Source organism: Notolabrus celidotus, chromosome 12, assembly GCF_009762535.1.
Source record: "Notolabrus celidotus isolate fNotCel1 chromosome 12, fNotCel1.pri, whole genome shotgun sequence".
Taxonomy (NCBI): domain Eukaryota; kingdom Metazoa; phylum Chordata; class Actinopteri; order Labriformes; family Labridae; genus Notolabrus; species Notolabrus celidotus.
Genome location: NC_048283.1, coordinates 14,893,698 through 14,906,904, shown reverse-complemented (window position 1 = coordinate 14,906,904; position 13,207 = coordinate 14,893,698). Strand labels below are relative to the sequence as shown.

The window sequence follows — 13,207 nt, the reverse complement described above, 5'->3', positions numbered from 1 at the left end:
TACCTAAAGTTAGAGTACTTGTAACTAAAAGTAAACATTTTAAAATGATTTTTATTGCTGGATTGTAATTCTCAAAGACTAGGTGTAAGTTAAATGCTGCACTTGTTAAGGTGGGGCAGTTTTAAATAACTTTATTTGCTAGTTTAACCTGTACAAATGTTTAAAGCTCCTGTGGGGAACTTTCAGACTGTGGTAACATTTGTGCCCCCTATGGACAAAGTGATACCCTTTTTATTTGTTGGTCTAAAGGCTGATTTATGCCTCTGCGTCAAATCCACGGCGTAGCCTACGCCGGGGGTCCACGTAACTCCCATACCTACGCAGAGGCCTACGCACATAGCTGACATGCATCTCCTCCAAAATGTAACTACGCGTAGAATCGACGCCAACCGCAAGCCCTGTGATTGGTCCGCTCAGTGGCATTGTATTTCCCGCATTTATAGCACTTCCGGTATCCCGCACATTGGCAGCACATCCTCCTTATTCTTCCCTGTAATCATGTCTGTATGATAAACAGCAACATGTATCAGCTGTAGATTAACATAGCTCGCTCTGAATAGCTGTGGAAAAGTAAACAGAGATCGTAGCGGGGCCGGAAGGAGGCGACCGGTTATCAGAGAGACCACACTGCCCTCAAGGGTTTCTGCAGAGAATTGCTGTGTGACAAGGACACATCGACACACAAGTATGTGGTACTCATGTCCATGTCAGACCCTGCTGCATAGGGGCGATGCAGAAGTATAAATCAGCCTTAAGCCTGTACATGCATAGGTAGTGTTTTTAAAGAAAGATCTTATCTCATCTCATTTGACACCTGTGGCAGCAGTTATGGGGATCAAAAAATGACTACTTAGAAATAGTCAGATTTGTCACTGATGATCTTTTTTTTTTTTTTTTTTTTTTTACTTTTTTAGGCTATTTTAAGGCATTTGTATGGAAGCCCGTTTCCGCCAGTTTAAAAAAAAATTAAAAATTCGCTTTTTTTTTTTTTTAGGAAAAGTAAAAAAAAAAAAATTTTAAGAAAAGTAAAAAAAAAAAAAAAAAGTTTTTTTTTTTGGTTTTTTTAAGAAAAGTAAAACAAATTAAAAAAATTTTTTTTTTTTAGGAAAAGTAAAAAAAAAATTTTTTTAAGAAAAGTAAAAAAAAATAAAAAAGTTTTTTATTAGGAAGAGTAAAATAAAAAAAAACATTATGCTTGTATGCTTCTAGCCATATCATTTTTCTTCAGAAACCATCAATGCAACCACTGATGCATATTCCATAGGGCTTTAATTTGTCATAGCCATCTATATGCCATACATAGTTTGGCCGACGACTGACATACACACGCTTTCTCAAACTGTTGTGTGCACACAGTTCTATCCCCGCTTCCATCCATCAGTCGAATCAATTGACACACAGTTTCTCTGTCTGTAATTATTCTGGCCATCCAACATATTTGGTGCATCCAACTGTAGCCGCTGTAGCTTGCCAAACGTTTGCAACTGATGGTCTATGAAGGCATTAAGGTCTGCAAAGCTTTGTCGCAGCCCCTTCAAACTGTAGCTGCGGCGCAACACACAATGAAGCCCATTTAGACCTATCTCATTATTATGACTTAGTATCTCATAATTATGACTTCGTATCTCATAATTATGACTTAGTATCTCATTATTATGACTTAGTATCTAATAGTATAATTACAGACAGAGAAACTGTGGGTCAATTGATGCGACTGATGGATGGGAACGGGGATAGAACTGTGTGCGCACAACAGTTTGAGAAAGCGTGTGTATGTCAGTCGTGGGCCAAACTATGTATGGCATATAGATGGCTATGACAAATTAAAGCCCTATGGAATATGCATCACTGGTTGCATTGATGGTTTCTGAAGAAAAATGATATGGCTAGAAGCATACAAGCACAATTATCTTTTTTTTTTTCTTTTCCTAAAAAAAAACTTTTTTTTTTTTTTTTTGTACTTTTCTTAAAAAAACATTTTTTTTTTTTTTTTTTTACTTTTCCTAAAAATTATTATAATTTTTTTCTTTAAAAAAAAAATTAAATTTTTTTTTTATTTTTTACTTTTCCTAAAAAAAAAAATTATTTAAATTTTTTTTTAAACTGGCAGAAAAGGCCTTCCATACATTTGTATTATTCCAGTCTGAGTCAAAAATAGCTAAAAGCTCCTCACAATGGCTTTAAAATTCTATGTTATATATTATTTTAGTAGCTTTAATTTGGTAGTCCATGAAGTGTAGTAAAATATATTGTAGCATATGACACTTCCCCTTGATACAGGGTTATTATATATAGTTATAGTTAAGTACAGGTACTCGTAGTTATACTTGAATACTCAACTCAACTTTATTTATATAGCACCTTTCATACATAAAGACATGCAGCCCAAAGTGTTTCACAGAATAACAGAGAGACAGAAAACAACAGCAATGGTAAAATTATAAAAGGCAGGATTATAAATAAAATACTTGAAAATAAAATAAAATCAATACAGTAAAATTAATAAAATAAGTAATAGTGGAAAGAAAAGTTAAAAAGTAAGGTAGTGTTAACAAGATCAGATGAATACAGGAAATAAATAATTAAATAAGATAAATATATGTTAAAGCAATGATTCAAATAATAATGGTTAAAATAAAAAATAAAAAAAGAATAATGCAGTCCAGGGCTAGAAATAAATTACTCCAAATTAAAAGCTAGATTAAAAAGGTAAGTCTTAAGTTTGCGTTTATAAACACCCAGAGAGCTTGCCGTTTTAATGTCCAGAGGAAGAGAGTTCCAGAGCTTAGGGGCGTAAAAACTGACTATTTGAAGTTTTGAAGTTGACTCTCAACCAACCAACCAAGCTCTTGTGGACTTTTCCCACATCTCCTGTCTCCATCACCTATATTTTTCCATTTGCATGATACATAACCAGCAGTAAATGAATATATTTGTAGCAGTTAATGAAGGCCCTCCTCCTCTGTCCCCCCTCTGTAAATGGGGAACAGGAACACGGTGATGGTCTGGGTTTATGTAGGCCAGTGATGGGCCTTTGCCTGTGCTGTGGCTTAAAAAGTTCAAGTCATTATTCTCCTCCTGCTTCTATTCAGACGGGGTCCCGTTGGCTCATTGTTATTCTGCCCGAGTGACAGAGAGAGAGGCAGAGGGAGGCGGACACTGAGCGCGAGGCTGACTGTTCTGGGAGCTGCTTGTTCTGGGCGGGGGTTTGTGGTCTGTGGTCGGTTTTTCTGCGGGCGTGAAGGCATGTTGGTAATCGGCTCAGTAATGAGGAGAGGTACTGAACGGCACCAAATATCTGACCCCGATTTCTGGGAGTAAAGAGAGGCAGAAAGAGGGAGGAAGTGTGTGTGTGAGAGAGAGAGGGGGGAGAAAAAAGGTAGAGAAAAGAGAAAGAGAGAGAGAGGGCCATGTGAAAAAGGGGTGGAGGGGAGGCTGAGATTTAGTGCTCTGTTGGATGAAACAACCCCCCACTAACTAACGGAGAGGGAAAGTAGCCTAATAGGAAGAAAGGAGGGGGTGTTGTAGTCTTCATTTAACACTCAAAGACTCACAGGAAGCCTCTATCACTCTCCACAATGACATCTGAAAAGGTAAGTAACTTTTTATTTGGAAGTAGCTGAATTATTTGTTGAACTTTTACAAATGGAACTGGAGCTCAACAGGTAGCTGTTACAGTGAACTGCAGTGTGTGAGCAAATGGCTGGGTGCATTTTAACACAAATGGAAACACTCATTCATGTATCATAAAGGTTTCTCTTTTCCTCTTTTTTGTCACTTCAAGCCTCAGTGATACAACTGTATATATATGAATTTGTTGAGTTTAAATGTGATGTTGAAGACAGGCCCACATAGCAGTTGAGTTCAGTTTTAGCTGCAAATTGAAAACTATTGAGTGATCTTTAGATTAATGCGAGGAGCAAGTGCATGAAACAGAGAAGATACAGAAAAACAACTTAAAATGCAAAATGATTTTGTTGCCAGTCTGATTTTTATCCTCTGAAGTTTCTGTGCTCTCTTTTTGAAGGATAGACAGTGTTGCAGTGACCTTAAGACTGCAACTATTAAATGTCACAAAATGGATGAAAATGTCAAATTGCAAATTAGTCCAAAACACAAAAGATGTTGAATTTATCACATAGAACAGAGAGGGACATCAAATCCTTCTAATTTAGGATGAGGAACCAGAAGTTGGAACATTTTAACTAAGAAAAAATGGCATTAAAATGTTATAAAAAATAACCGCAGATAATTTTTCTAAACTGTCTGCGGCTGCTTCAAGTGTTTTGTTTTAAACCAAACTATTTGAATACATCTATGAAGCCCAAGCCACATGAATGCACCTTCTGTATCAGTTCCCCAACCACCTGCAGAGTGTTCTGTTGCAACCAGAAACAAACAGGACTTTATTTCTATGACTTAAAACGAACATCACTGTGAATCTAACCACATAGGTGCTATATCAATCTTCAGTTATCAAGAACTTCTTCTTTCAAGCAACAGGCACAGCTATACAGTTTTTAAAACATGAGGCTGATGTAGCTACCACTGTCAAATTACAGACTACACCAGGGTGGCCCTAATGAGCAAGAGTCTGGAAATGTTTTCATTGTGTCATATACCATTAGTTGATCTGGGTCACCGTTTTCTCTGTAATCTCGCTGTGATAACAAAGGAGGGCTGCACTGGGAAAACAGAGAATGAGGATTTTGCCATCAAATCCAGACTGGAAATCCTTTGACCCCGGATCAGTCCCCCCTTGATCGTCCCCTTGGCTGAGGAAACATCGTTGTCGCGTGTTTATTCAGCACTTTGACACCTATGACTCGCTTTGTAGGAACCCATTGTTCTTATCTGATAATAACTCTTCTGGCCCCTAAATCTTGGAGAAATATTTGGGTTGCAGTAATGTTGTGAGGCGATAATGTAGAAACTGGCAGGCTTAGACTCAGAGGAGAGCCGTGTGAAAATGACAGTGCTGCCCTTAGAAAAAAACCAAGACGGCTTGATATCCTCATCACTTGTTGTGGTGGTGGAATGGCCTTAAAAGTCCTCTGGCTATTTGAAATCCTGATCTCACACTTATGGTGCCTCAGAGAGGGATGAGATGATTCCTGTTGTTTCAGTGCTTACAATCTTTGAACAGTATTACAGTTTATTCTGTATGCATTGAGTTTGGTCTATATAGTGACAAAAAATAGTTAAAATCCCAATTATTTTTAAGAAAGTAGAAGAAGAAGTTGTAGAAAGTGGCATCTTTAAAGTCCCTGTTCTTTGCAGCAACTTCAGTCATATGAGTTGTGAGAAAGAGTGAGTGTTAGGTAAATTTAATCATTAAACACCTGTGGATTCATTTCCGAGGTCTAGCTCAGTTAAAAACAAAAAGGTGGTGCACCTTTGATTTAAGTGACCTTTTTTTTTAAAATTGATATTTTTATTTCTTACAGTCAAAGTAAATCATTTTTGCACAGTTATTATTATTTTTATTGTTATTTTTACATTTTATGCAAATAAAAAAATAGACAGTATAAGACAAAAATTAATATAAATTATAATTGGAAGTCACAGTTTGAAAATAAATAAGACAAAAATCTAATAATAATAGCAATAATAAGAATATCAAATAAAGAGGATAAGAGCGAGAAAAAAAATGTGTAGTCTAACTTCACAATGAAAATGAAAGAGAAAGCAAACATCTATAACAACAATAAAATACAAAACAAAAGAAAAATTAGAAAACAGAAACATATACTACATATACTCCCCCAAGGTGACCTTTCTTGAGTTGTACCTCTTCTGTTCCCTGTGGGCCCCTTTATTGCTGAACTTTAAAAAAAAAAAAAAAAAAAAGAAAAGAAAAAGGTGAAAGTGCTCCAAAAATATTTCTAAAGAGAAACAGAATTACAAAAAAGTGCTTTGACTTTTGCTTTTCAGTGTGGAGATGAAACTTGAAACTCCTGAGATTTCCTTTCTTTTCTTTTTTTCAATTTTCAGTTTAGAATCATTGTGATGCATCGTCACTCAGTAACTTTTCATCCTTTCTCCTTTAGTGGACTGCTGTTTGCTGTAAAGAGTAGGACCCTGAAAAACAAGAACAGAAAACAAATCAAACATACTAAGTGGCCGGTCAGAAGAAGAAGCAAAATGTCTCGAACAGAAGAAGTTAACAAGATGACAGAAAATGTCTACAAGGTAAGACTCGTAACTGGCCTGATATTGAACCCTGTTTAGATATTTCCGTTACAAAATCTCCCACAGTACAATGCATTGTGAAATGGTAAGAAATGTCCTCTTATTGTTGCCAACAGGGGATTCTGGACCAGTTTAATCCCAGTCTGAAGAACTTTGTGACTATGGGGAAACACTATGAGAGAGCACTGACAGGTTAGCCCAACACAGGCCTCTAAATTTGGCGTTTATGTTGAGTTAGTGTTACCGTTAATCACTGAACGGGATATTTCTCCTAACGTGAACTCTCTACTTCAGGGGTTACTGTGGCTGCCAAGGGCTACTTTGACGCTCTGGTGAAACTGGGAGAACTGGCGAGCGACAGCCAAGGCTCCAAAGAGCTCGGTGAGTGAGGAGTGGGGAAGAACATTAAATAAAATCAGCAATGGCACCTAATAAAGTGAAGAGAGTCAACTTGACAGCTGTAGGAGAAGATTAAACAGTCTGCTTGCATGTGTCGGTGAGGGAGGAGAGGAAGACAAGAGGGGACGAGGAAATGTAGAGAGAGAGAGAGAGGGAACAGAGAGAAAGGGAGAGAGTAGGGTCATTGTTGGGAGATTAACAACACCACATGATCTCATTGTAATGCTGAAAACAGCGGGGGAGGCAGGCAGGAGAGTCGGAGGGCGAGATGCCAGCCACCACATACTACAGCGCTGTGTGACTGAGGGAGGCACTCACAGCTGACTGCTGCTTTGTAAATGAGAAACTGTGTGAAAACAGAAAGTTTAAAGATGTTTTTAATCATGGGTCCTCTGCATATGTGGGGATGCTGATTTTTTTTTATATCATTAATAGAATATTAAAGCATAAGTAGTTTCTGCATGCACCAAAACTATTTAAAAGGGTGTTTATTTGTTTATCTATATCATATGTTATGTTTCCTCACAGGTGACACACTGTTTCAGATGGCTGAGGTTCACAGACAGATACAGGTGCAGCTAGAGGATGTGGTAAGACTGCACTAAAAGCCTCTGCACAAATTACTGAATGCTTTTGAAAAAAAATGATGTTTGGAAATTTGGATAAGATGTTTATATAATGTCAATCTTATGAAGTGACCATGAAGACTTCAACATTCAGAGGTTATTTAGTAGGGATGCACTGATCCGATCGGTGACAAGGGGCCTATATATAGAGTCCAACCATATGGCAGATCTATTCATCTCAGTTCTATGCTTTTCTGTGTTTACAATATCTATTGGTTATGAAGATTAACTCACCAGGCTGCTGGTACACATTTATAATCTCTTGAATAATGATACTGTCAGTTTAAAAATGTTCATTTTATTTTGGTTTACAAAGTCAGAAAAGCCTGAAGTTGCCAAAACATGATTCTATCCTCAGATTGAGGAATAGAGATTTTGAAATCAATACCAGGATCGGATCAGCTGGTATCGGTATCGGCAGAAACCAAAGCCCAGGTATCAATATCGGTATCGGGACCTAAAAAGTAGGATCAGGGCATCCCTATTATTTAGTTATTATTAGTATTTAGTTATTGTTAGTAGTAATTAAAGCCTGTGGTATTGTTAGCTTTTTGGACACACTGTGTTGAGCCTTCATTGGGATGTCACTGTATCTGTTTATCTGGTGTTCATTGTTAAGTTTTGATGTTGTCATCAACAGTTGAAGCTGTTTCACTCTGAGCTGCTCGCTCAGCTGGAGCAGAAGCTGGAACTGGATATTAAATACCTCACAGTAAGTTGACATTTGAGCTAAAATGTTCAACACTTAGTTTATTGTCTAAATACACATTCATTTGATTAGAAAGATATGAATGTAATTTATTGTGAAAGTTGGATTTCTTTTCATTTTCCTATAGTTTGTTCTGACCAAGCATTTTGATTGGACCAGAGGTATTCTTCTTAGTGCTGATATAGAGTACAAAAGCATTTGGGGTTTAAGCGACTTGTAACGCTTCACCACAATTATTCCGAATACCAATACTAGAAAATAAACAAATGTTTATCTATTTTAGCAAACTTTGTGTGGATAAGATGGATTTATTTCCCTCAAATATTTCTATTAAACAACAAATGGAACACATAAACTTACAAAAAGTAGCAAGTGCGCAGAAATTTTTTGTATTTCATTGCAATAGTCCTGTTCTTCAAGATGTGTAACGAGTAATGAGGGAATACGTTTTTTGTTACTGTTTGCTAGTATCAGTTTGCTATAGAAGATAAATCAGTATCACACAGTAGGTTGTGATATACTGAATATCAGCACAGCTGTGGTTATCTTCAATAATGGAATCATAGCCATGCTAATATGGAATATTCAGATTCAGATTCAGACAGCTTTATTGATCCAAGAAGGGCAATTCATTTATAGCTTACCATACAACAACCATACAACATTTAACATCTACAACACATCCATCATATATACATGCTACATGTCACAAGTCAAGCACTGGGTCTGTACATGGAACCAGAGGGTCTGCGGAGGACAGCAATAAGTTAACGTAGTAAATAAATAACAGTAACGGTTAAAGGACAATATAATCTCTTGTCATACCAATGTTATTTGAAATGACTAAAAATACTGCCGTTTGAGTTTAAAAGCCTGATAGCAGACGGGATAAAGAATAGAACAGCACTCCACCTATGTGATATTTTCTGAGTGGCATAACTCTTCTGTTTTCATCTCAGGCCACTCTGAAGAAGTATCAAAGTGAGCGGAGATCTAAATCGGAGTCTATCGAGCGCTGCCAGTCTCAGCTGAAGAAACTCCGCAGGAAGAGCCAAGGCAGTCGACATCCGAACAAATATGGAGACAGAGAAATGCAGGTAAGAAAGACCGAGAGCTGAAAAAACACGAGTGATACACAAGGTGAAAGTAAAATACACAAACGAGTAAGCTTAAGTTAGTCGACCATTTTCATTTTGAGAAACAGAAATCCTCCAAACAAATGGATTGTCTCACTCAGCATTACAGCAGATTAAAAACTAGGGTTATATGAGCGTTTGTGTAAGAAATCGCTGCAGTGAATAAGATTAAAGAACAATCTGCCTCAGCTGATTTTTCAGAAACAAGCAACTTAGTGCGCAAACATACTCATGAAGGAAATAGGCATGACATAAGAGGATGAACTGATTTAGCCACTAAGAGGTGAAAATGAGAAATTAAGGGTGAGCTTTAAGCTAATGTTGGAGGAAAAATCACCAGGTCATTTGATGGTGTTCTGTGATTTGGTTTCATCATTGTGTAACAGACAGGATGTGATCTCTGTGTTTTGTTTCTCCCCTCAAAAAAAGCATTGAAGGTCACCCTGTCTCGTGTGATTTATGATGTGGTTACGTGCATAAAAATGACTTTGACTTTCTTCCTCAGTTTGTGGAGTTGATGAGTCGTCGTCAAGGAGAGCTGGACGCGCTGGTGGCCACAGGTTACAAGTCTGCCCTCACCGAGGAAAGGAGACGATACTGCTTCCTAGTTGACAGACAGTGTTGTGTAACCAAACTGCTCATCAACTACCACTCCAAGGTGATGGTCACACGCTTATTGAACTTAGCGGTACCTTTACTATTCTCCATAAACCCATTAATGAGTCATGATATTTTACTGTATGAGCAGTGGTACTGTTGTCTATTTTGTTCTGTCCCCATTGTGTGCTGTCTTAATGCTTAGTAATGAACCCCAAAAATGCAATTTTCTCTCCAGTTGTAATTTTGTTTTCCTGACATTTACAAGCTGTTTTAAGAAGCACACAACCTTTTTGTATTTTTGGGATTCATTTTGCAGATGAACAACCTCAGCAGGCATGAATGATATTTGGACTGGGAGCCACAGGCAGAATAGGGAAGTTGGAAATTGGCAAGTGCATTGACAAATTTAGTCAGGGAACATTTAGGGAACATTTGGTTAACTCCAGCCTTATCTGCTCACAGTGTATAACCCGACCTGGATCCTTAGGTCAGCAGGTGGAAGTCTTTAAATGTACCCAGAGTCAAATCAAAGTCCGGCCTTTACTTACTGTGGTCCATCTTTTTGGAACAATCTGCCTGCTGACCTCAGGTCCATAACAACTGTCTCCACTTTATATTTGAACATTTTTATTAAATTTTTCAACACATAAGACACACAATATTAAACATACTGAACACAATACATAATGGCCTTACACACTTGCATACACCCGAGTAGCTTGAAATACATCACTGAGAGGGGGAAAGAGAAAGAATAGAAATTATAATAATGGAGAGGGTAATATTTGGGTTAAATTGAAATCATACACAAATTTGAAATAAATAAGTGGAAGTCAATTGGCAGGGGTTCTTCCTATATAGTGCAGAAATGGCTGCCATATCCTTCTAAACTTATTGAGTGAGCCCTGGGTCGTGTATCTAAGTTGCTCCCCCCTGAGGTGGCTCAAAATGAGCTGCCTCCACTTAAAAAAAAAAGACTAAAAACACATTTATTTTCTCAAGCGTATGAATGGTATAATGACTGTTGTGACTGGATGCATGTGCAGCAACACTTGCTGTTTGTTTGATTGCTGTGTCTGATGTATGTTGCTTGTATCTATTGTTTTTCTGTTTTTATTTATTCTATTTGGAAAAATGTTTCTACTTTTTTTAATTCTCCATGTAAAGCACATTGGACTTCAGTGTAATGAAATGTGCTTTATAAATAAAATTGCTATTGCTATTGCTATCCTTCAACAGTGTTGTGGTTTCCTAATTTTTGTTATTGTCTTATCCAGGTGAGAGAGCTCCTGTCACAGAAACTGTCATCATGGCAGCTGTCGTGTTCTCTGCCCACAAAACTACCAGAGCGAGCTCTGAATCTGCTGCGTCACACTGCGCCTCAAAGCTCAGGGGCTGCTGGGATAGCTGAGGTCCTCCGCCACACCAAGCTGGGCTCCACTCAGCCAGAACAGGTCAGATAGTTTTTGTTTTTATTGGGCTTTTATTAGGTCAGACATTTACTTTGGTTTGAGTTTAGCATTTTTAGACGTTTAAGTTCATAATCTCTGCTTCTCTATTGTTGGTTTCACAGAAAGATTATGTCACGTGTTGATATTTTAAAACCCTTTCAACACTTCAGCGGATAAACTCAATGGTCAAGCACAAAACAAGTCTGTTGGGACGGTTCTGTTAGTTTATTAGATAGGGGATTTAAAAGACAAATCTTGGATGCACAGTTCATAATAACTAAAATCTCCTGAGTATGAAAATAATATCTAGTCCTTTCAAGTCAAAAAGCTGAAGTAGAAGTGAAGTTACAAGCTTACTTTCTGATTCTGATGATCTTATTTCAAATCACACAAGTTGTGACTCAACTTTTAGTCAGACTTGTCCTGAGTCTGCTCCTCATGTACCTGAACATTTAAAGGTTCAGAATCTGTAATAGGAGTTTTATTCTTGACTTGTTTTTTTCTGGAAGTGAACAGTATATGTGCTTGTTTTTTTCAGAGGCTCTCTCTTCTAGAGATCCCCACTATGTTAAATGGAGACTCCAGTCGCTCCCAGCAGCAACGCCAGCTCCCTTCCTCCTCCCAGAGTGAAACCTGTCCTCCTCAGGGCTCCCCTCAGACTTTCTGCTCTCTCTCCTCTGGAGGAGCTGCTGGAGGTTCATCCCAGGGAGCGTCTCCTCAGCACAGCAGCACTCCTCTTAATACATCAGTCAGCCTCCTCCCTGAAAGCGGCACCAGCGGCAGCGCCAGTCCCGCAGCATCCACTCCCACCCCGTCCAGCATCTCTGCCCTGCAAGGCACCCTCCTCCTGACCACCAACACATCTAACCTCTCCCCGTGCCTCATCCCTTCCACTATGATGTCGCTCAGCCAGATCTCCCCACCAGGCAGCTCCTTGCAGGGCATGACCCTACCTATCACCCACAGTGCTCCCCACAGTCCTCCACTGCCCCACAGTGCTCCTCTCTCCAGGGCCATGACTCCTGTGCAGCTTCTGCACCAACAGGTGGGACCAGGAGGGAGCAACACTTCATCACCTTCACATAACCCCAGGCTGCTGAAGGCCTCCGACATGAGTGCAACAGCAACACTTCCTCTGCCTCGGAGACCCAACAGTGAAATGAGACTGGGAGGCCTTCAAGGTGAGATGTGATGATTTGAAAACTGTTGTATTTTCTAACTTAGACATGATTCAGGTGTATGTGAGAAAAAAGGCAAACACTTGTGGGGAGACTACTTTGTCAAGATAAAACTGGAGAGCAAGTATTCTATCAAAAATAATTGCAATCACATTTTGATTTCATGCTTTACAGTAAGTTTTTTTTAACAACGGCAGGAGAGCAGTTTGTGAAAAAAGAGGGGGTTACCTTGCTGATTGGTTGAAGTTGTGCCAGTCGCAGCTTTTCAACACTCTGGGTGATCTTTCCTAAATTTGCCCTGAAATGTTTACAAATGATTTCCTGATGAAAACAGCTTCTTTTGTTAAGCAGCAGCTGCGGGGAAATATGTGTTTGCATTTGCAGTAACTTGATACAGTGTAAATACAGCTGTCATAGAGTAAACAGTAACGCTATCATGCATCATCTCAAATCCCACCTTTATACACTTGCAATTGAAATCATACCTGAGACTGGGTGACTCTATAATAACCAATGAGAACTACCTTGTATTGAGATTTAATGAAAATACTAAATGGTTATCGATTGAAAACATGCTGACTGATCATATCACAACCATGGTTTTGGAATACATAAACAGATACGTTTTTATCTCCTCTACCTAGGCGCCACTCTCCCCAGGATTATGCCTTTATCTGGACCTACACGTGTGGAAGCCATGTTTGCCCACTCTCCTGGGGAGTCAGAAGGCATGGGGGGAGGTGGGGGCGGAGCTTGTTTACTACACTTCCAGCAGGGTGACAGCATCTCTCTGCTCATCTCTGAGCCCAGAGATGGGTGGCACTATGGTCAAAATGAACGAACTGGACGGTACGTTTTGAAGAACACAGCGAGGAAGAATTTGGTGACACAAGAGAGAACCACTAAATGATCAATT

At 38.7% G+C, this 13,207-nt stretch overlaps 1 protein-coding gene across 2 annotated transcripts in view; it reads left to right on the top strand.

Annotated features, from left to right (window-relative positions):
- The window catches only part of zgc:158689 (uncharacterized protein LOC791177 homolog), a 30,545-nt gene that overhangs the window by 12,139 nt on the left and 5,199 nt on the right, over positions 1-13,207 (top strand). The window contains exons 1-11 of one of the 2 annotated variants that reach the window (XM_034698055.1): positions 3,036-3,593; positions 6,051-6,192; positions 6,309-6,384; positions 6,487-6,573; positions 7,120-7,181; positions 7,858-7,929; positions 8,886-9,023; positions 9,568-9,720; positions 10,940-11,116; positions 11,652-12,294; positions 12,936-13,140. In XM_034698055.1, the coding sequence (XP_034553946.1) occupies positions 6,145-6,192; positions 6,309-6,384; positions 6,487-6,573; positions 7,120-7,181; positions 7,858-7,929; positions 8,886-9,023; positions 9,568-9,720; positions 10,940-11,116; positions 11,652-12,294; positions 12,936-13,140 (1,661 nt within the window). In that variant the 5' untranslated portion in view covers positions 3,036-3,593; positions 6,051-6,144. Of the gene's footprint in view, positions 1-3,035; positions 3,594-6,050; positions 6,193-6,308; positions 6,385-6,486; positions 6,574-7,119; positions 7,182-7,857; positions 7,930-8,885; positions 9,024-9,567; positions 9,721-10,939; positions 11,117-11,651; positions 12,295-12,935; positions 13,141-13,207 lie in introns of those variants that run through there. The other variant, XM_034698054.1, reaches the window with a different exon arrangement.